This window comes from Urocitellus parryii, chromosome 14, assembly GCF_045843805.1.
Source record: "Urocitellus parryii isolate mUroPar1 chromosome 14, mUroPar1.hap1, whole genome shotgun sequence".
Lineage (NCBI taxonomy): Eukaryota > Metazoa > Chordata > Mammalia > Rodentia > Sciuridae > Urocitellus > Urocitellus parryii.
The window spans coordinates 21,943,379-21,967,937 of NC_135544.1; the positions used below are offsets into that span (position 1 = coordinate 21,943,379).

Genomic DNA, 24,559 nt, shown 5'->3' on the forward strand with positions numbered 1-24,559 from the left:
CTTTATATCACTTGTTTGCCTGTTTTTCCTCCTGTGCCAGTAGTGGACAAAGCCAATTTTTTACACACTCTTCACTGACAGATCAGAGTGGATTTCAAAATTTTACTTTGAATTAAAAGTGGCTATTATCAATCAATTATCATTCACAGAAATAACATCTTTACCATCCTTTCCTGAGTTAGTGCTAATCCATTTACTTAAGAGCAAGGCTATAGCTATCACCCAGTTAATATAAGCAGTATATCTTCTTTTAGTGCTAGAACTTATTTGCAGTAATACCTTGTGAGTAGCAACTATCTTACGATCACTCATTTTCCAAAAATTTAGCACAGTGCTTCTTGTTACATAACAGGTATTTCACAATTTTGTTAATAAATTCAGTACAATGTTTGAATTGTGGTTAGTAGTTAGATAATATTTGGTAATTCTGAGACTGAAGTATTAATACGATATTAAAAAAAAAACAAAAAAACTTCCCACTGTAAATGTTCCCTTAACACTTTCCTTATTAAGTGTGTTGCTAGCAAAGTTTGATCTGAAGAGAAAGGGACGAAAATTTGGTTGTTTTATCATTTCTAAGATGCTATGTTAAGAGTTCTCCATATATTAACTCATTAGTACTAACCAGTATCTTTGTGGTAAATTATTTGGATTTTAAATAGTTGAGAAAAACATTCAGAAAGATAATTTGGTTAAGTCACATTGTATATAAATGTAATCATTATTTTGGACTTGCCATCAAATCTTTTGTCCTTTTTTTTTTTTTTTTAATTTGTGCATGTGACATTTACGCTGTTTTTTAACATCCATCTCATGGATGGTTCTATGTTCCCTTAACTACACAAGCTTTCCTTTGGCATGATTTTTTCTTCACTTGTTTCATTCTTCACTTGGAATAGGGGGGTGAAATTCATCATTATTCTCTCCAGTATGCCACAAGGGACACCCCAAAGAGAATTTTATATTACACCTTTAGGACCTACTGTAAAGATAAACTCATTCCTCTGAGTTGTTTTGCTCTAATGTATACATGTTTTTAAATTTGTTTGTTTTTCTGCTATTATTTTGTTGCATGGAGTCCCAGATAAGAATTGTGAAGGGTAAAGAGAAGATTATTTTTCCAACCCATAAGATTTTGAAAATCCTCAGATTACATAGTAAGAAAATTATGTTTTCTGGGGGAACTAATCATTTACTGTTTATTCTCTCACAACACATTTTCATTAAGATTTGTATGTTTTTATCACTTCATGGAAACACTCTGTGAGGACAAGCATAGAACAACTAATCTAGATTGAGATGTGGATGCTTAGCATTGGATTGGGCTCACTTATGCCCCCTAGCCTCTCTGCTCTCTGACATTTCAATATTTTTAAAACAACTTTTTTTTTTGTTTTTACTTTACATATAATCATTTTAATACAATGGGTACTCAATACATATTGGTGGAATGAACACTTTTTAAAAAATCTTATTTATTTATTTTTGCATTACAATTCTTAATACACCTTTTAAAGCTGTATTTTTTATAAAATAAAACTCACCCATTTAAGTGTACAAAACTCAGTGATTTTTTCAGTAACAGTGAGTGGTGCAAGCATTACCAGAAAATAACTTTGTAACATTTTATAGCTTTAAGAAGATACTCATACCCATTTACAGTTAATCCCTATCCCTCATTTCCCCAGGCCCAACCAATAACTTTATTTTTTGTCTATAAATTTGCCTTTCTAGAGAATTCCTATGAATGGAATTATATAGTCTGTGGTCTCTTGTATCTGGCTTCTTTCAGTGAGCATAATTTGTTTAAAGTTTATCCATGTTGCATAGAATTTATCTGAATTTTGTTTTTGTTTTTTAAATTCCCAACAGTCTTCCATTGTGTAGTATACAATATTTTGTCTACCCATTCAACAGATGTTTAGGTTTTTATCAGATTTTATTACAATCATGCTTTTACAAATTTGTAAATTGCTTGGGTCATGGGAAAATAATTTGTGAATTAATATGTGGTATGTAACAGTTTATACATGAAACAAGTTCCTTGGATTAGAATTGCCACTTTCAGGTTGGTCCTCATGTGCATTGAAAATATAGAATTGTCATTGTCTATCAGTAACAATATGTTGACATTAGTGAAGTAGTAAGGGAAAAATTTTAATTTGACTTAGGTAGGTTTTATTTGTCCCTTTGTTTAAAAAGGACATTTATGTAGTTAACATAGTTGTACTCCTACTATTTCATTGTATATTTCTAGTATGAACCATTTGAGATAATTCAAAAGTGTTTAGTCAAAGATACATCAGACTAATGGACTGCAGCTTTAAAACAGGGAAAAGATCTTGAGGCAAGATGTATAGAAACTGATTATTATTCTCTTTCTAGGTAGAAAGTGAAATAAAAATAATCTATAGTATAGGAATAAATGAATACTCCAAAAAAGTACAGGTCTTATTCTTTTTCAGTTATTTACTAGTGACTAATTTATATTTCAGAAGTTTATAAATAGTGATATATATTTTTATATAGTATTTACTCCTAGAAATTTTCATATTATATATATTTAGAATATCAATTTTACTTAATAAATAAAAAAATCTCGTGTCTTAAAACTGCTAACCTCAATTAAAGAAATGTTTTACCCTCCTCTATGTTTATATTGTTGTTGTAGGTAGGATTTAGAAATACTCCTGGAACTTGTACTTCTAAGATTTCATTCTTTCTCTTTCTTTTGTTGGTTGTGCTGGGAATCAAACCCAGGACCTTGCTGCATGCTAAGCACACACTCTATTACTGAGCTACATTCCCAGACCCTAGTTTCTAAGAAATTTTTAGGAGAGTGGAACTCCTAATTTAGTAACACACTACTTTGGTATCCATTATGTCCTATGGACTTAAAAAAAATCTAGAGCTACAAAGAAGACAAAAGGTGACTCTTGCAGCCATACAGTTAAATTATGACACAGTGTGGTAGGTGGCCCAATGGAGATTTCTGTAGAGGAGGGAATGACAGCCTGTCTGTAAGGCATTTTATGAAAGGATCTTTGAATGTATGATATTTCAGTTTGAGTCATTTAGGCCAACAATAAATTTACATTGGGAATAGTATTAGTAGAGAAGTGAGGTGGACATTTTCTTTGTGTAGGTAAGCTCGGTCAGTAAAAATAATGCCATTTTTTTTTTTTGAGATCCATTTAAGCTATAGCTTCTCAACTCTAACTTTATGATAGTTATTCAAGGGACTGATTAAGAAAAATTCTGATTTCAACTCCCAATCCATTACACACTACGAGAAGTGGTATAGGTGGAGGATGAGGGAACAGAGGTTAGAACCAGGTGGTGATCTTGATTTTTATATGTCAGGTAGCTTTTATTGTATCAGCTGGAAGCTATTAAAAGTTTTCAAACAAGGCAGGCTCTAATTGTTCTCTTGGTCTTCAGGCTGTCCGGTATCTTTTTTCTTCGTTTTTGTATTCTGTTTCCTCAACCTTTTATACCTTTTAGGGAAGTAGGGGCTTTAAAATCAGTGTACCTTCTAAAGAGGTGTATCTCTTAAAATTTGAGAACTTAATCACTATTAAATTTTGAGAAATATAAAATCATTGAGGGTAGGGACTAAGCCATATTTACTCTTGGACTTAGGTTCTCATTCTATGACTGGTACACAGTAATTATTATTTTTTAAGTTAGGTAATGCTCATTACTTCTCATGTAAATACACACACTCTTGGAACTGTGCTTCCATTATTTCAGAGCATGCATTAAGAATCATTCTGATGATTTCCCAAAAAGTCTATCAAGATCTGTTGAAGTAAGAATTTTGCCTGATGGATTTCTTTTTTTTCTAATCTTCATACTATTTGGGAAACTTCAAAGTAATTCTATAGTTTTAAAATTTTCTATTTTAAAGCAACACTAAACTATAATATTCAATCTGAATTTGTAGCACAGAAGTTTTCATCCCAACACAGAAAAACCAGTAGTCAAGTTTTTGCATATTAAAGTTTATGCAAATAATGTGGTTTTATATTGCATGCCTTCTTTTTACATTATGAAATAATTTTAGACTCAGAAAAGTGTTACAGAGCACCTAGCTGCCTTTTATTAAACTTTTCCCAAGCTTAACAATATGCATAGTAGTTAAAAATAAGTATTGTGTATATGTACTAATATGTAACAGTAAATCTCACCATTGTATAAAATATAATGCATCAATAAAATTTTTGGAGAAAATAAAGTAAAAAAAATAAGAATCAACATTAGTTCATTATTAACTAACATTTAGTCCACATTTCAGTTTTACTAGTTTTCCACTAATATAATTCTCCTGTTCAAGGACCCAAGCGAGGGTACCACATTGCAATAGTTGCCATGTAATCTTAGTCTTCTCTAATCTATGACAGTTCTTCAGTGTTTACTTTCTCCTTTTCCAGGAATTTGGCTCCTTCAAAGAAGATTCATCAGTTATTTTATATAATGTCACTGCTTTTGGGTTTCTTTAATATTTTCTTGTGATTAGATTGAAGTTATACATTTTGGGAAAGAACTCTACCCAGGTAATCTGTTCTTACTAGTAGATCATGTGGAGAGTGCATGAAGTTGATAGGTCTTACTACTGGTATTGTTAAGACTGATTATTTGGATAAGGTAGTGTTTACTGCGTTTCTCCACCATTACAGTACTACTTAAAACTTCATTATTAATGAACATCTTGGGGAAAATAGTTGGGAACTATGTAAGTATTCATTTTCTCCTCAAAATTTTACCTAAACTTAAAATCTTTTGGTAGGTATTATTGTGGAGTTATGATATTCTGCTTTCTTTGTTGCTTCTACATTGACTGTTTGTAATTCTTTTGTAAGAGTTATACCTTATTCCCAGTTTTGTACTCATGTAGTTATTTAGCAATGTAGGTTAGACTTGTGGATACTTATTTTATTCTATGGTTTAGAATTTAATGCTTTTTGTCATTTCTCTTGTTCTCAAAATTTTCCTGCTTTAGTTATTGGGATTTTTCGCCCTGTCTGAGGACTTTCTTTCTTTTAATTTATTTGTTTGTTTGTTTATTTATTTATTTCTTACATACATGACAATAGTGGAATGCATTACAATCATAATTATTCATTCACAACACCATTTTTTCGTAACTCTGTATGTAAAGTATGTTCACTCCAAATTATACCATTATACATGAGTTCTATTATTATTATTATTATTATTATTATTATTATTGCATTACAATTCTTAATACACCTTATTCCTCTTCTTGGACTATACCCAAGGACCTAAAAACAGCATACTGTAGGGACACAGCCACATCAATGTTTATAGCAGCACAATTCACAATAGCTAAACTCTGGAGCCAACCTAGATGTCCTTCAGTGGATGAATGGATAAAAAAATATGTCATTTATACACAATGGAATATTACTCAGCAATAAAAAAGAATAAGATCATGGCATTTTCAAGGAAATGGATAGCTTTAGAGAAGATTATGCTAAGTGAAGTTAGCCAGTCCCCAAAAAAAGAAATGCCAGATGTCTTCTCTGATATAAAGGGGGTGACTCAAAATGGGGTTGGGAGGGAGACCAAGGGAGGAAGATTACCTTAATGGGATTTTTTAATGCTGGTTTTTAGGCCCTTTGACTTGCCTTTTTTGAACACTTATTTAGTTTCTGTTATCATAAGAAACTACCATAAATTCTAATCTTCTGTCAATTTTCTCTGCTTCAGCCTTTTAATCAACCATGTCTTCAGAGAAAACCCAAATTCCTTTTTAAAAATTTGCTCTTTTTAGTTATAAATGACAGTAGAGTATATCTTGACATATTTATACAAATATGGAGTACATCTTTCATTCTAATTAGGATCCCAGTCTTGTGGTTGTACATGATGTGGAGATTTACTGTGGTGCACTCATATATATATATGAAACTTATGTCAGATTCATTCCACTGGCTTTCCTATTCCTTTCCCCCTCCATTCCCTTTATTCCATTTTGTCTAATCCACTTGGTTCCTTTTAATGAAGAATGGTGTTTAGAAACCAAGGTCTTAATGTTAGGTGTGCTGTCCGTGTGCCAGTGCTCCTCAGCTCTGTCAGCAAAATGAGCTAGGAAATAGATGTATACAAATTTGTTTACCCATGCAAGTTGATACTTATTTCTGTATTTGTTTGTAAAATATAGATGTTCATATTTCTATTTTAAAAGCCACAATTGATATAGATTCTTCCAACACCTATCCAAAATGCAGGATTTATCTTCACCTTCTTTATTTGTAAATTCTTTTCTGATAGTGATGAATCTGGCACTCCTTATCTGGCATTTACTTATTTGTTCAACTCTGTACTCATGGAATAATAGATATGTAAATCCATACCCCTGCAAGGAACAAAATAGCTTTAAGTATGTTTTTGTGTATAGTTCTTTTAATTAATTATTATTTTTTTAGTTGTGGATGGACACAATACCTTTATTTTATTTATTTTTTTAAGTTGTGCTGAGGATAGGCAAGTGCTCTGTCACTGAGCTACAATACCAGCCTCTGTACAATACAGTCAGAATCATTTGTGAATGCTTATATTTCATCTTGGTAAACCCCACTCCAGTTCTGGTTAATCTTTTTTTTTTTTTTAAAAAGATCCTATGTACAATAAAATTTATTTTCGTCTTGTATACTTCTGAGTTTGAACAATTGCATAGTCATGGTTATACCTCCAAGTTCATGAGACAGAATACTTCATTTCCAGAGATGCTATGTTTTGGAAGATACTTAAAATTCACAGGAAATTTTTGTGTGAATTTCTGTGATATTCTCATCTGGTGTATATATAGTGAGATTAAGAGAAAAACTTGTTTGGATAGGCAACGAGAATAATAAGAGAGATTTGGAATGAGATTTTACTTCCTAATGTACAATTATTTGATATTCATTGTGGTGCTAGAACATAGATTTTTTTTTTTTATGTTTTAAAGAACTGAAATTTTCTTTTTAAACAGAAATAATTCAAATCATATAATTATATGTATTTTAAATCTATTTATTTATTTTGACTATTTTTCCTGGCTATTCTAATAGGTATATATTGATATCTCATTGTAGTTATAATTTGCCATATATATTTTTATATTTATAAACATTGCTTATATGTATAAACATTATACACACACACACACACACACACACACACAGTTTTCTCATGTATTTTACTCTGTGTTTTTCCTTGTTTCACCTATAAGCAAAAAGAAGAAGATTTAGAAGAGAAAAAAATTTATCCTGTTATTGTTTTCTTTCTGGTTAATCTGGAAAGGTTTTCATGTATTTTTATCATTTCTCTTGAACAAGTTGATTTTAATTATATTTGTAAGTAATTAATGATAAAAGACATGGGATAATGGAGACTACATGAAGAAATTTGGAAAATGTTCAGTTTTGCCAGAAAATACTGCTAATTAAAACATTGAGATACCATTTTCACTTATTAAGATTGAGGTGTATACATGCATGTACGCAAGAAAGAAAAAAATGGGAATGAATAAGGGGCATTGTAATATATTAATACATTACAGATAGCATTGGAATCTCACACTAATAATGTTTTTTGGCAGCACTGAGTATTCAAAATGTTAATATTGGATCTGTTGGACAGTGCATGATGATGGACCTTTTTTTTCAGAGAGAGAATTTTTTTGATATTTATTTTTCAGTTTTTGGTGGACACAACATGTTTATTTCGATGTGGTGCTGAGGATTGAACCCAGTGCCCTGCGAATGCCAGGCGAGCACTTTCCTGCTTGAGCCACATCCCCAGCCCAGATGGACATTTAAAAAAAAATATATATTTTCTAGATTATCTGTAATAGGAAAACAATATAATTGGACTTCTTTTCAAGACATAATTCTTTTCAAGACATTCTTTTATTTTCAAGACATAATTGTGTAAAAGTTACATTTTACACAGATTTTTGATATTAAACATGATTACGTACCCTAAAGTTAGAGCACAGTGCTTGCAATCTTTTCTTAAACAAATACAGTGTTGTCTTAGAAGCCAATTATGAAAGGCAAAATTATTTACTTACCTCTACCACTTAGTTGTTTTTGAAAAATTTTGTGTATATTTCCATATTATTATTAAGCATACATAGCAGAACAACCTATACTTAGTGTTTGACTTAGTTTTTTTTTTAAGGTTATGTTTTCAAATTATGTGTTCTAAAGAAATCCTCTTCAATACTGTTGGGAGACAATTCTTCATGGATCTCTCCTGTTTCTGCAGATTCTCTTGAGTACAAGCATTTACATGTTTTTTGTTGGACTATTGTTTTACAAACCCTTGATAGATGGAGATAATGTCTTTCTTAGCTAGAGGGTGGATTTGCTTCCTGCCCAGGAAAATGGAGATAATTTTTTCCTTCAAGGTGGTCTGGCATGTTTACTAGCAGTCCTTTTAAAGGATTTGGGTTTCCTAATTATTAAGTTCTTCCGCTAGGACATAAAATCATTACTGTTGCATCTTTCACCCAGGCTGCTTCATACCATCCCTTGGAATGTAATTGACAACATGAAGCTCATGTTGAGTATTGTGCCATAAGAGATAGCTCTAATTCAGGATATTGTTTCTTCTAGCCCCCAAGAAATTGTGGTTGGCTTCTTTGATAACTTGTGAGTAAAATCTTTGAGCCAGTATAGTTATTTTATGTTTTGATAGACACATATTGGTGAAATTATGTATTTTTTAAACATATTATTGTAGGAATTCAGAGTGGTATGTGTAGATTATTGTAGGAATTCGGAATGGTGTAAGTGTGTTAGATTATTATGGGAGTTCAGAGTGATGTGTGTGTGAGTATGTTTAATGAGAAAACTATACTAAAATAGTTTAGGAACTAGATTATTTCTTAACATCAGTTCCCTCTGCCTCTATTAATGGATGACCCTGCTCAATTTCTAGTCTGGAGCGTCTGTCTTTGCATCAGTGGTCACAATTCCTATATATTTAAAATATGAAATTTGGGCTGGGGATGGGGCTCAGTAGTTAAGTGCTCCAGGGTTTACTCCCTGGTACCAAAAAAAAAAAAAAAAAAAAAACTAAAATATGAAGTTACCTAATGATATTGGCTTGCTGAATTATAGTAAAGAACAGTGATATAATACTTATATTTTTAATAGCAAATCCTATTAAATATATACCTGTTTTCTGTAAATTATCCTTAATATGGAAATTACCCTTGAATTTTTCCTCAGATATAAAACTAAGAACAGTTAGTAAAAATTCTTTTATGTAGTTCTCATTTTGGGGTATATTAATGAGAAAGAACAATGTCTTCTAAAATAATCTTTATTTTACTTTATTAAGAGGATTATTTTACTTTGAAAATATAGTATGTTCACAGGCAGAATTAACACTCTTTGACAGTTAAATATAACTAAATCTAAGTAATTAGTTTGTTTTGACTTTAGGATCAATTTCTCTTCTTGCTTTTAAAAAACTATGTCATTTTAAAAACTTAATAATCACCCTAGTAATTAGCCATAATTTTTCTTTTTCATGCAGTTAGTATTCCATTGTATGCTTATCTGAATGTTCCATTTCTACAAAATTACTAATTTGAGTACTCTGCTCTTTGGCCAGATTATTTTTCCTCCTCTTTGCCCTCCTATTCCTTTTGATTTGTCTTTTTCCTTTGCTTGGGTGGGTACATAGCACTAAGATGTCTGTCTTTTCTTTTCTTTCCTTATATTCATGCCCAATTTCTAAATGATTCATGAGGGAACCATCCTCACTGAGAGGGGAAGAGAAAGAGATTGTATTTTTTCCTGAATTCTGTAGTAGAGCATGCTTAAACAGTGCAATTTAAGCCTGATCACTAGTATTTGCATGGTTTTGCAAGGGCAGAGAATTTTTCTTATACAGATACAATACTGTAGAATTCTTTCTTAGACTTTTTCAGGTAAAATGAATGATCAAAAGACAAGAGCCTTCTCTATAGAAGCTAGAGTGCTACCTCCTCCTCCCTTTGACTCCATCTGAACAGGATGTGATTAGTACCCCAACCTACAGAATTATATTACTCCCAGCCTCTCTGCCAGGACCATGTTATTCAGTATTCTGACTTTTATCACAGTAGATTAATTTTTCTTGTTTTTGACCATATATAATCAGTACTGTATTTTGTGCAGTTTTAGCTTTGTGTTTATTGAGATTTTTCCTATGCAATTGTATGCAAATATTTTGAAGAGAAATTTATAGTCAAATGGAGGCTTCCCTTTTAGACTTTGCTAGTGAGGGTGGTAAAGAGACCACAATTGTTATTAATTTATTTTTTTGTGTTGTTTGGCTGGATTACAGGAGTTATTATTTTTATCTTCCTAGGCTGCTCTTTTCCTTGTCTTTGGGTAGAGAGAGCAGAGCAAGCTTTACGTGAGGATTTTTTTTTTTTTGTGTGTGTGTGTGTGTGTGTGTGTGTGTGTGTGTTTTGGTCTGTATCCATCCACATTTTACTATTGTTGACTTCTCTAACATCTGGTCTGGGAAATATGAGACCAAAAGAACCTAAGGAACTCCTCATTCTTCAGGCCAAGCTGCCTTCTCTCTACCTTTCACAATCTTCTTATGTTTGTTTTATACATAATTAACAGGATTTTTAGCTCTGTTTAGTAGGGAATTAGGAAAATGTATATCTATGGCATCTTTATGGAAGCAGAAATTGAATTGTTTTACTTTTAGTATCTTTTTAAAATAGTCTTTTGAAGTCATTAGGAAAAGTAAAATGAAATATTTTATGCAATCTGGTCAGTTAACAGTATATTCACTAAGAGAAGGACTCTGAACAGAAAGTAATTTATGATAAAAGATATTCTCAGTGTAATCTGTTTATATTCTAAACTGAAGAATTGTAACCCTGTGTAAATTTAAATTCCTGTGTTTAATTACAGAATCTTTTGGCTGAAAAAGTAGAACAGCTGATGGAATGGAGTTCTAGGCGTTCAATCTTCCGAATGAATGGTGATAAATTCCGAAAATTTATAAAGGCACCACCTCGAAACTATTCTATGATTGTTATGTTCACTGCTCTACAGCCTCAGCGGCAGTGTTCTGTTTGCAGGTAATTTACATATTTAAAATTCTTAAAACTACTAACTCAGGTTTAGAATTGTATTTTATTAGTAATATGTATAAGAGAATTAAAGAATTGTTCATCATTGTGAAATGTAGCAGTGTGCATTCTAGTATATTCTAGAAAATGACTTTGATAGGCTAATATTTCTTTATTATGGGCATATAAAATATTTATTGCATAGTTATGTATACAGTCACTAAAATTGATACGTTATCGTTAATTCCTGCATGTTGTCTTGTAGATTGCCTCATTATATCTGTGGTCAATGAAGTAGCTCCCTTAAATATACTCTATTTTAACAATTTTATAGAGAATACTCTTTTTTTTTTTTTCCTGAGGGAAATCCATTTACTTTTTGATTTCTCTGGTGATCAGCATTTTTTCCCTAGACTGTAGAAATATATAAATTGAAATTAATGAAATACTTTTTCAGTATGTATACACTGAAGAAAATTTTGGGCAAGTATAAATATGATATATATGCAACAAATACTTTTTGAATTAAACTTATTTTGAGATAATTGTAGGATCACATGTACTAGTAAGAAATAATACAGAGATATTCTATATATCTTTTCTAGTTTTCTCCAATGATAGCTTCTTATAAATCTGTGGTGTACCATCACAAGCAGGTATTAGCATTGATAAGTCAAGTATAGAACACTTATAACATCATAAGAATAACTTTCTTGCTCTTTTTTTAAGTCTTAATAACTTTTATGATTTTATTTTATGTTATCTTTTTATATTATTTTTTTTATTGGTTGTTCAAAACATTACAAAGCTCTTGACATACCATATTTCATACATTAGATTCAAGTGGGTTATGAACTCCCAATTTTACCCCAAATACAGATTGCAGAATCACATCTGTTACACATCCACATTTTTACATAATGCCCTATTAATAACTGTGTATTCTGCTACCTTTCTTATCCTCTACTATCCCCCCTCCCCTCCCCTCCCATCTTCTCTCTCTACCCCATCTACTGTAATTCATTTCTCTCCTTGTTTATTTTCCCATTCCCCTCACAACCTCTTTTATGTAGTTTTTTATAACAATGAGGGCCTCCCTCCATTACCATGCAATTTCCCTTTTCACTCCCTTTCCCTCCCACCTAATGTATCTGTTTAATGTTGATCTTTTCTTCCTGCTCTTCCTCCCTGCTCTGTTCTTAGTTGCTCTCATTATATCAAAGAAGACATTTGGTATTTGTATTTTAGGGATTGGCTAGCTTCAGTAAGCATAATCTGCTCTAGTGCCATCCATTTACCTGCAAATTCCATGATTTTGTTATTTTTTAGTGCTGCATAATACTCCATGGTGTATAAATGCCACATTTTTTTTATCCATTCATCTATTGAAGGGCTTCTGGGTTGGTTCCACAGTCTAGCAATTGTGAATTGTGCTGCTATGAATATTGATGTGGCAGTATCCCTGTAGTACGCTCTTTTAAGGTCTTCAGGGAATAGTCCGAGAAGGGCAATAGCTGGGTCGAATGGTGGTTCCATTCCCAGCTTTCCCAGGAATCTCCATACTGCTTTCCAAATTGGCCGCATCAGTTTGCAGTCCCACCAGCAATGTACAAGAGTACCCTTTTTCTCACACCCTCGCCAGCACTTGTTGTTGTTTGACTTCATAATGGCTGCCAGTCTTACTGGAGTGAGATGGTATCTTAGGGTGGTTTTGATTTGCATTTCTCTGACTGCTTATAGACAAATGCACTTCCTCCTGTTCCATTCTCTCCTTTGAATTTCAGCCTAACAATCATCCATTTTCCATTTCTTTAATTTTATTTCAAGAATGTTATGAAAATGGAATCATATATTGTTTGACCTTTTGGGTTTAACTTTTTTACTTGTATAATTACCTCAAAATCTCTCCAAATTGTGGCATTTATCAACATTGGTTCATTTAAGTATTCAGTAGTAGTTAATGGTGTGAATATTCTTTAGTTCATTTAACTATCCATCTGTTGAAGGACATTTGGGTTTTTTGCACTTTTGGGCTTCAGACTATGTATATAAGGTTTACATGAAATGTAAATGAGTTTCATAGTTAGGCTTTAGTCCTGTCCCTATATATCTCAATATATGTTCATGCAAAAATTTCAAAACCTGAAACCCAGTACACTACCAAAGCAACTTTGGATACTATGTCCTAAGCATTTTGGGTAAAAAATACACAAACTATAAAACCACTATGAAAATTCACTTCATAGCTAATAGTGTTGAGTCTTTTCCTATGTTTATTAATCTTGTTGAACATGTTTTTGTGTGCTTATTTGTCATTTGTGAATCCTCTTTGTTGAAATATCTGTTCATGTGTTTTGTCTATTTCTATTTGTATTCCTACCCCTATCTTTGTCTGCTGAGTTTGAGTTCTTTATATATTTAGTTACTATTCCTTTGTCAGAAATGTGGTTTTCAAATATTTTCCCCCATGCTGTTACTCCTGTTTTTATTTTCAGCACAAGGTTTTATTTGTTTTTTGTTTTTGTTTTTGTAGTATTAATTTTGATGAAGTTCAGTTTATCAGATTATATTCTTGCTTTAGTTACCAAATTGCAGAAGTCTTTGCCTTATCCTAGGTACCAGATATTTTCTGGTATGTTTTTTCCTAAAAGCCTTATAGTTTTTTATTTTAAGTTTTGATGCAATCTTTGGGAGGAAGCATTTAGTCTTTTATCATTAAGTTACTAGCTACAGACATTTTTTTTCTGGATGGTCTTTATCAAGTAAATTCTTCTTTATACCTATTTTGCTGAGAATTTTTATCAAAAATTGATGTTTTATTTTCTTATCATTCTTTTTGATGTCAGTTAATATAACTTTGTTCATTAGCATTGTTGGGGTAGTAGATTATGTTGATTGACTTTCAAATGTTGAACCAGTTTTTTATACAGAAGTTTGTGGAATATTATTCTTTTATGCATTGCTAGATTCTGTTTGCTAGTATTTTGTTGAAGACTTTTGTATCTTAGGTTAGAATAAAGATGGATCTGTAATTTTCACTTTTTTATGTTGTTATTTAGTTTTGGTATCAGGATAATTCTGACCTCATAAAGTGAACTGAGGAATGTTCCCTTCTCTTTACTTTTTGGAAGATATTATGTGAAATTAGTGTTATTTTCTTCGATTGCTTGATAGAATCCTCCAGAGAAATCATTTGGGCCCAAATATATATTTTTAAAAAGCTTTTGAACTACATATTCCTTCTTATTAATGTTTAAGGACAGTGTAGGTTGCCTTTCTTCTTGTCTGAACACTTTTTCTTTTTAGGAACAAACACTTTTTAAATTTTTCTTCTTCAGGAACAAACTCGTTTTTATGTTGTGCCACGACTCTCTACACTGTATGTTTACTGTAGACCTTTAAATCATTTGGGGGCTTTTAAGTCATTTTGAACTCCAGTGGAGACTAAAGTTATTAGTAACTGGTAATTGAAAATAGTCAGTTTTACACAAACTAACTTGCAGAAGGGAAATTTCAGTGTTCTGAAATTTTCAAGAAGGACATTATAACAAGCTAATAATGTATATTATAGCATGACTAGAAGTCAGTAGATAAGATAGTGAAGAAAAATATTTTGAAAAACAGAACTTCAGATGATACTAAGTATCAAATTTGAGGAACAGTGCCTAAATGGATATATAGCACTGTTGTTAGAATTGGACTAGCACATATAGATAGGGCTTATATGCCTTAGGGATGCTGTAAGGTTCCTACTCAGACAAAAATACCATTGTAATAGGTATTTTATTATAACAGTTTAGTTTTCATTAAAAAAAAAGGTGTTTGTGTGTCTGTGTATGTATTTTGAAAAAAATCATTTATTTGCTTCCAAAATTAAATGTTAATGTGGAAAAAATAAATTTAACCAAGGTTTAAAAAATAAATATATTTTTTCCTGTTGTTAGTACTATTATGAAGAAATATTTGATTATATTTTCGTTACTGTAATCTAGAAAGATTTTATTATTCAAATACTTATTTCACAGTGACATATAATTGTATGTATTGTGAAAACATAGTTCATAACATAGTGTTAAATTGTACATGTTTTGGGTATTATTTTACTAGATTATTCTGTTGCTAAATTTGTTTTTCAATATAGACCCTGAATTTTTTAATAATAGCTAGCTTATAAAACCTTTATTTTATTTCCATTTACTATAGCCTTTATAGTAATATACATTTAAATGTTAAATGTTTTAGAATTAGAAGAGAAAAAGATATTATTAAAAAAATTTAATTAATGGATCAAGGAAGGAGCTGGGTTATTAGCAAAGAAAGCACAGGTGAAGATTTAGAGGCAGATAAAAAGCATGCAGCAGATTTATGGGCCCCATACCCATGCTTTCTGATTATATGGGGGTAGGCCAAGGAATTATTATTCTAAAACGTATAATCTTGACAAACCTAGTGTATGTAGCATTATGGAGAATGGGAAAGAAGCAGGTTCATGACTCATAGCTTTTATTTATTTTATTTCATTGACAAGCAATGGGAATGGAAAAGCTTATGTAATGGGATTCAATGTAACATTGAAAATCTTTATTGAAACTAGAATACATAACTTCTTAATGACAAATCTGCAAAATTAAATTGTTTTCTTCATCTGTACTGAGCAATTTAGGAGCAAGAACCACTCTGCTTGGAAATCATTATGTTTGCTTTATGGTGTGAAGTAAATTAGGAAAATGATCAGTATATATTGGAAATTGTGATTCTAGTTTCAAAGTTGTATTGGGGTTAAAAGGAAGCTGGAAAAAATAGAGCAACTAGTTGTGTTACAATTAAGTTAGATTTTCAACAGGGTAGTGAAGAGGTTTTCTGTAGTAGTAAAGTAGGGTTGAAAATTAGAAAGTTCATATAAATGGTTTATGTAATAAATGAGAAATTGCTAAATATGATGATGGTATAGAGAAGCATGAGTTACTATGAGATTTTGGTAATGTCTACATTTTAAATTTGTATGTTGAAATTACTATGATGATATCAGAAATGGAGAAGAATAAAATTGAGCTATCTAGAGTATGGCTTTGGAGTATGTTAGATTAAGCTAATAAATTTATTTTATAGGGTGATATAAATTATAAAGGAGAATATTAAGTAATCATTATTGAGCAATGGTCTTGAGTTCTAGGTGGGACCCATATGATACTGGGCAGAGTGATCCAAAGAGACCTTGAGGTAACATCTGAGATGAAAAACTAAAAAGGAGCTTTAGGAAAAATTCTTCAAGAAAATTATTTAAATTATGTGTCTGAATTATTAATTAAACATTAATAATTTTTAATTATTAAACAACCATCTTTCCAACAACCATCTTCCTCCCACCACATGAACTAAGTTTTTCTGGGTCCTTCTGTGTCAGTGGAGTTTGGACTATTTCTATAATACTGTTGTAATCTTTTATAATTATATAGAGTGTTTGAAAAGCTATAATTTCAAAATATATGCTTTCCTTTGTGAGACTTTTCTGATTTTTTCTTTTCTTTGAGAAATTTGCTTCTGTTCTCAAATTACACTTAAGATTCTGCAGTTGCTTTTCTTTGTTGAAAGGCTGGTGAATGCCTTGCCTTCCGTTTAAGTTCTTTTAGCAAATCATTCTGCTCTTCCTTCACACAGTCAGTTTATTCACAAATTTCAGAATTCAATTCTCACCTCTCTCAGTGCTAAAATCAAACTCCTTGGCCAAATAAAGTTGTTAATTATGACTACTCAGTACAATTCTCACCTCCCTTAAGTGTTAACTCCAAACTTCCTTTATCAAATTATACTGTAGGGAATATTCCCAATAATTGCTAAATCTTTTAAATTAAATTATTTTCCCATTAAGTAACTCATCTCCTCCAGAGTTTCTTACAGATAGGCTCTTTTAAGAATATTAATATTAATTAAGAAAAAAATTCAGATGAGGGAAAATCAAAAGCTGTTTGTAGAATCAAGCAAAGAACATGCAAAACCAAAATTTTGGTGATGAATTCTAGAAATTATTATATTTTCAGACTCCAAATAAATGAAAAAAAATAGTAAATTACAAAGATATTTTAAAAGAATTGTGAAGAATGTATTACATTGACATATTAGATGTTAACTGGATAACACTCCTCACCCAGTTGAATAAAGTTTTTTCTATTTGTAAACTTTTGGGGGACTTACGTTAAGTCAGAAACCTACACACACAGAATCTCTCTCTCACGTAACTTGTTACTCTGAAAGATAGATCCATTTTATAGATGAAAACATTATAATTGAGGGGTTATGTAATTTATGTGAAGTCACAAGCTTACACTTGTCAGTATTGGGAGTTGTGATTCTAAGGCTATTAGATATTAATACTTTCCTTACATACATATATATTCATCATCATCTGTGAACCATAATTTATATCTTGGTCTCTGTTCTCCACTTATCAGTCTTAGATCAGGGCTCCATCAGCCAGCATTTCTTAAACTCCTAAGATTCATGAAAGCTTTTGTTCAAGGAAGTATCTCTTAAATGGGACTAAGACATTGACTGTAACTAAAAAAAACCATGTGGAAAAGAGTTCATTAACCTTTGGTTTCATTACAGTGAGGTCACATCTCTTATAGTATTAGATTCTAAAATTAACAGATAAGGTAAAAATCATGTATGGATAAAATTATCCTTTCTGTTACTTGAAGCACATATTAGTACATTATTTTATAAGTGGAAACATTCCTTATTGCTTGCTTAATCCTTAGAAAAGGAATAATGATCATTACATTTTTTCTCATTTACTTGGCTACCTGAGTAAGCTTTTTCACTTCTTTTTCAAAGACTAGAAAATACCTGTGTCATTCTCATTTTTTCCCCCCTGTTTGATACATGAGAATTGTTTCAGGCTTCAGTGAAACATGTAATATATAATACTTTATATAATGAAGCTAAGGTTATTGCTGAATCTCTATTTTTTATATTAAAGGCATATAATTTGTTTTGTATTAATGTTCTTCTTAGGTATTTCTTTTTTTAGATTGTATCATCCTCTTTGGCTGTTTTCAGGGAACTTCCCTGATATTGTAGCATTCCTGAATTATTTTCTGTTTTTCAATTTAAAGTTTAACTTTAATCTTTCTACCTACCTCTGTAATTTCAAACCTACAGAAAATTGAAAGAGTAATATATAGTAGACATTTTATTTTATTCTTTATCAATCAAGGTTTACTAATTATTAACATTCTACCACTTTTGATTTTGTTCTCTTCATACCTATGTCAAATATCAGCAAAGTTACCCATGAGTTGTAGACATCATGGAATATTGCCCTAAAGAATTTTTAGTAATACATTTTAAGAACTGTAGCCATTCTTACACAATCAGAATACTGTTACAACTTTAAGCAAATTATCATTAATTCAGTGGTGTAATTTGTTGTATACCCCTATTTAAAATTTGGATTTGTCTCCAAATATCTTTTATAGCATCCTTCCTCCAGTTTGGGACCTTATAAAGGCTTATCTATTACCTTTGGTTGCTGTGCTTCTTTAGTTTCTTTTAATCATCAACATTTTGTGCATTTAAAAAGATGTGTTTTTGCTTTAATGACATTGAATGCTTCTTTAAAAATATTTATTTAGACATTAAGTGTTCCAAGCTCTTAGATTTGTCTGATTGTTTTCTCAACATTAGTTTCAGGTATTTATTTTGGGGAAAAAGTACTATGGGAGTCACTGGTATATTTCATATTCTTTCATGTCAGGAGGCATATAATTTAGGTTGTTCAGATACCAGTGTTGAGATTGATCACTTGAATTATGTGATGGTCACCAGATCTCTTTGTTGTGTAAGTGTATTTTTCCTTGTTATAAATATTTGGGAGAGGCTGGTTGGCTGGGAGGGGCAGTTCTTAGTTATCATGTGAATATCCTGTTTCCTAGTAGATTTTTTTAAATTAGTGATTGTAACATCCATCAATAATTCTTGCTTGAATTTGATATTTGTGAAATGGGGATTGTTAAGTTGTCATTCCTTCTATGTTAATTAGTTGCCATGCACCTGTAAAGGAGAGCTTTTTGTATCTCAGCTTCTCTTTTGAGTATCCCAATTCAAGGATTCTTCTTTGTTCACCAATCCATTACTATGATTATTCTTCTTATGTTCAAATTGTCCTAAATTTGGCCAGTGGGCATCAACATCTGTATCATGGCATTTTTGTACAAGAAAATCTAAGTAATTTATACTTTCTTTACAATGAAACTATGATCAATACCTTTTCTCAAGGAGTTGTGATTCCTCTTGGTTAGGAAGCATTATTTAAAGAAAGTAAGTTATGTGCTAGGTATGCTCATTACTGGTGGGGTAGTGTCATTGTGGTCAGGCTACCATGGTATCCCCAGAAGAACGTCAAAGGCCCAGTATCATGCAATTGCTAGAAGTGGTTAGGTACAATGATGTTACCATTATGGCCTCTTTCTTCACAAAGTAAACACATCTAGGAAGCATTGTAACTTCTGTTTGAAGTTAGGATAGTGGAGCCAGCTGGCAGTGGTGGTAATCGGGGCATTGTAGGTTCAATCAGCAGCTTCATAGCACTTGGTCTTATCAAATAACTGGTTCTTACTCTGAGCATCTTTGGTAGTGATTCATTAGTGATCATTGGGCAGGTGCAATGTTTTTCCAGAAACAGAGATGTTTTCAAGGAGAGGCAGAAGATTATATGCATAGGTCATTTTGTAAGAGGGGTCCGGCGGAGCGTCGGAGGGAGAGACCATACACAAGAGACTTACTCCATGCAATTGGCAAAAGGGGATTTATTGGGGATCCATTCCAGCGCGCTGGGACTCTGTGCCCACTCAAGAAGGGAGCGCAGCTCAGAGCCCAGAGCAAAGGTCAAGCAGAGCTTAAGTACACTTTTTGGGGAGGGCGGGAGTCTTTGCATACATCAGAACAAATCATCATGAGGCACGGGAAATTGAACAACAACTCTGAAACGTGATTGGCACATTCATTGGTGGGAACAGATTGGGCGGGGGTTGATTGGTCATTCGTAAGCGGGTTACACATTCAAACTGATTGGTCCAGGCCCTGTGACGAACTGCACAGGGCCCTAGGCTAAATGGCCAGTAGGGTGTTGTCTTAACTATCTCAGGAATCTGGGTGTAACAGAGGAACTTAATAATACCTAATCTTTTATATTCAAGCTTTCCAGCTTAGAAACTTTACCCTTTCAATTTGCATTAGTTAATAATAAAGTAGAATAGTTTTTCAAAGTCAGCCTTGGTTAGGACTGAGATCTGTTTGGAGTTCTGCCCACTATACAGAACAGCTATATCACTTTGGATATTGCATAAGTATTTCTAAATCTGAACAGCCTTAGTAGCCCTTCAAATGCTAGTGTATTTCAAATTAGAGTCATTAGTAAACCAGGAGTACACATTTTGGGGAACCTCTGAATTAGGCCCCACTGGGCTTTGTTTTAAGTGGCAGAGTTGGGGTTCCCCCAAGGTATAGCTGCTGCTATTGTATATAAAACTGAAAGACTTCTGTGGCCAGGTCAACTGTAATTTTTTTTTATTTTTGTTTTGGCACTGAGGATTGAATCGAGGAACACTTAACCACTGAGCCACAGCCCTTTTTATGTTTTATTTTTAGACAAGGTCTTGCTATGTTGCTGAGATTAGCCTTGAATTTGCAATCCTCCTTCCTGCCTCAGCCCCGACTCGGTGAGATTACAGGCATGTACCACCACTCTTGGCTAATTGTATTCTTAACTTTACCATTTCTACAAGCAAATTCTGTTTGATCCTTCACACTTAATGAGTTGTGCTGAGGGCCATTGCCAAGTAGGAATGACGCATCGATATTTCCTTGCCAGCGTACCCCATGTTAAATGGACTTGCCTTGGAAATTTGCTGTGACCTTGCATGTGTGTTTGAGAAAGGTGACCCTGCTCAAAGACCAGGGCGGATCCGGGTTTAGAGCTGATCAGGTTTGAGGAAGTTTCCCACTCCTTGAGTTTAAGGCATTCCCAGTTTAAGACAAGTTTAGGGTGTTCCCAGTCTGAGACAATAGGGGTTTTAGGGAAGTTGGAGGTTGAAGATTATTGCTGCTGGGATTAGGGTGTTCCTGCTGCTTGTTCCCGTTGAGTTCTTGTGAGATTCAAATGGGATTTGGAAAAAAGCCTCTTGGAGTAGGTGATTTGGGGCGGCGGCTTATTGGAGATTTCACCAGAACGTGTTTGTAGAGGCCGGTGTGAGTTCGGGAATAAAGGATTACTGTTTGAATCTACAAGGTGTGTGGTGGCTCGTGATTCTGTGCCAAGCCGAGACCTTGGCAGAGTTGACCTGTCCCAAAATTGGGATATTAGGCATTTCTATTTGGGGTTTATGTCAGGTGGATAGAAAATTCAGAAATCAAATGGGCACTGGTAGGTACAAGACAACTTATGTTGCCATAAGCTTGAGTCAGAAGATCTTTAGTTACAGAGACCTGTGGTTTAAAGAGGTTGTTGGTTTTGTGTGGCCCCAAAGACATTCCCAGTGCAACCTATTGGATTAGGACCCTGATTTATGGGTTATTAAAATAAGTGATCATGAACAATATTCAAATGAAACGTATACTCTTTTTTCAGTAGTTAAAAGAATACAGTCAGGGGTTGGGCATCCTTTTGGTGATCAAGTCTGAAGTAAGCAGTTTTTCTTTAACTTCGGAAGAAATGAAATGTTCTTTGCTGACATAATCCCAAGAATTTTTATTTGGCATGGTCATGAAATTGGTGCCAATTTAATTCTCTTAATGTGATTATGATTCTTTTTTTTTTGCCCTAAGAGCCAAAGTATGCTTACAGTTTTTCACTGACAGCTAATAATTTTGTTATGCTATGTTTCACAGTTGACAATGCTTGGTCACTTTTTGCAGGTATACAGTAGGCTCTTTCAATGTGTAGATAAAGGTTTCCATTTATTTCCAGGAAATTTAATTATATTACAGCTTAAAATATCAGTTCTGTTTCATTATTTTTTTTCCACCTCAGGGATTCAAATTCTCTGTTTAAACTTTTTTTTTTTTTTTTTGGTGGGGGGGGAGTCCCATCTTTTATACTTAGCATGGACTTTTAAACTTTCATTTTGTTTTTTGACTCTTACCTGCTTCTAATTCCTATTCTTAATATACTTTTATTTTTTTTTTGAGTCTATTCTTTGGGGCCTTGTAATATAGCTTTAATTTCTTCATCATACAGTTTTCTTTTTGCCCCTTTTTATTGGTATCCTGAATCTGATTAACATTTTTTTCTATTTCAAGTTTTTGAATTTGAATTTCTGATTAGAGTTTTTTTATGTCTTCAAATGCTTTTGTAATGACATTTACTTTAGATTATTTATGTTTCAGTTTTCTTTCTGGTTTCTAAAATTTTTTAAAGGGGAAATGTTTTATCAACTGAAGAATTTTGATCCCCTCCACCTGTGATAGTTTTTTTATAGATACTGTTGATTATTTGCTGCTCCTTAAAAATATCTTAGACTAGAATAACAGTTTATATTTAAGGAGTGATGGGGGCTTACTGATCTCATAATTCAAATGCCCATTTTGTTTATAAGTGAAATAGTTTGAATGTAGCAAGACTTTTTTTCCTTCTAGTAATTTTTCCTGTTAGATGTCCACTTTGTTTGCAGTGATATGTTCTGAGATAAATTTTGTTTTTCATAGGTCCCTTAATTTCCAAGACTTCGTTTTCTGTTTTGTCTATCACTAATCCTTCAGTGCATGTGTGCCTCTTATTAAGCTGCCTCTTGTTCCCCCCCCCCCTCTCTCTCTCTCTCTCTCTCTCTCTCTCTCATATATATATATATATATATATAATTTCCATGTGCTTACAGATTTATGTTGAGAACCTTTGGATCAATCTATTCTAGGTCTTTATAAAATATAATTATTGTAAATTCTAGTCACCCTACAGTGTTGTAGAACCTTATAACTTATCCCTCCTGTGTAACTTTTATTTTGTTATCTGCTATTCAGCCTGCCTCTAAGTCCCCTCTTCTCAGTCTTCCTTAACTCTGGTACACACTATTCTGCACTCTACTTTTGTGAAATCAAACTTTTAGCTTCCACATGAGTGAGAACATAACAATATTTGTCTTTCTGTGCCTGTCCCATTTCATTTGACATAATGTCCTCCTATTCAATTCATGTTGCTGCAAATGACAGGATTTCATTCTCTTATAAAAGCTACAAATATTACACTGTGTATGTATTTTACATTTTCTTTATTCATTCGTGTACCAGTGGATACTATACTTACTGTTGATTTTGTATTTACTGTGAATATTGCTTTAATAAAGATGGGAATATAGGTACCTCTTTTATACACTGCTTTTATTTTTTATTGGCTATATACTCAGTAGTGGATTTTGTGAGTGTTCTATTTTTAAATTTTTGAGGAATCTCCATACTATTTTCCATCATGTCATATTAATTTATATTCCCATCAGCATCATATAAGAGCACCCCCTATTCTGCATTCTCATCAGCATTTACTATTTTGTATCTTTTTAATTATAGTCTTTTCTAATTGGAGTGAGGTGATGTCTCACTGTGGTTTGTATTTGCATTTCCCTGATGATAAGTGATGTAGAAAATTTTTCATTTACATGGTCATTAGTATATCTTATTTGAAAAAATCTTTTCAAATCATTTTTTCAATTGTAAAATCTGATTATTTGAATTTTTGCTGTTGATTTTTTGAATTCTTTATATATTCTGAGTATTAATTAACTTGTTACATAAATATCAGCATATATAAATATTGGCATATGTCTTTCTTCCAACTTGTAGATCACTCACTCTATTTTCTTTGTTCTGCAGAAGCTTCTTAGTTTGACATAATGCCATTTATCTATATTTGCTTTTGTTGCCTTTGCTTTGGGGGCTTATCCAAAATAATCATTGGTGATAGTAGTGTTTTGATGTGTTTCCCTTAGGTTTTCTTCTAGTATTTTCATGTTTATATTTGGATGCATTTAGACTTGTTTTGTGTATGATGAGAAATATAGGGATCTAGTTTCATTCCTCTGCTTTTGGACACAATTCTTACAGCACTTTCTAGGGTATGCTTTTGGCACTTTTGATGTAGAGTTGACTGTAGGTGCATAGATTTGTTTTTCTGGCTTCTGTGTTCTTTTGATCTGTGGGCCAGTTTTTATGGCAATGCCATGCTGTTTAGTTACTGTAGCATTGTAGTATATTTTGAGGTCAGATAGTGTGATGCCTGTAGCTTTTTTCCTTTTGCTCAAGATTGTTTTGGCCATTTGCGGTCTTGTGTGGTACCATATGAATTTTAGGATTGCTTTTTCTATTTCTGTGAAGAATGCCATTGGTATTTTTATGGGATTTCACTGAATCTGTAGATTACTTTAGGTAGTTTAGAAATTTTAACAGTATCAATTCTTTCAGCCCATGAAC

General features: G+C 32.5%; 1 protein-coding gene across 1 annotated transcript in view; it reads left to right on the forward strand.

Moving 5' to 3' along the window:
* Tusc3 (tumor suppressor candidate 3) overlaps positions 1 to 24,559 on the forward strand; it is a 212,793-nt gene that overhangs the window by 50,858 nt on the left and 137,376 nt on the right. The window contains exon 2 of the mRNA XM_077792602.1: positions 10,941 to 11,110. Coding sequence (XP_077648728.1) covers positions 10,941 to 11,110 — 170 coding nt within the window. The remainder of the gene's footprint in view (positions 1 to 10,940; positions 11,111 to 24,559) is intronic.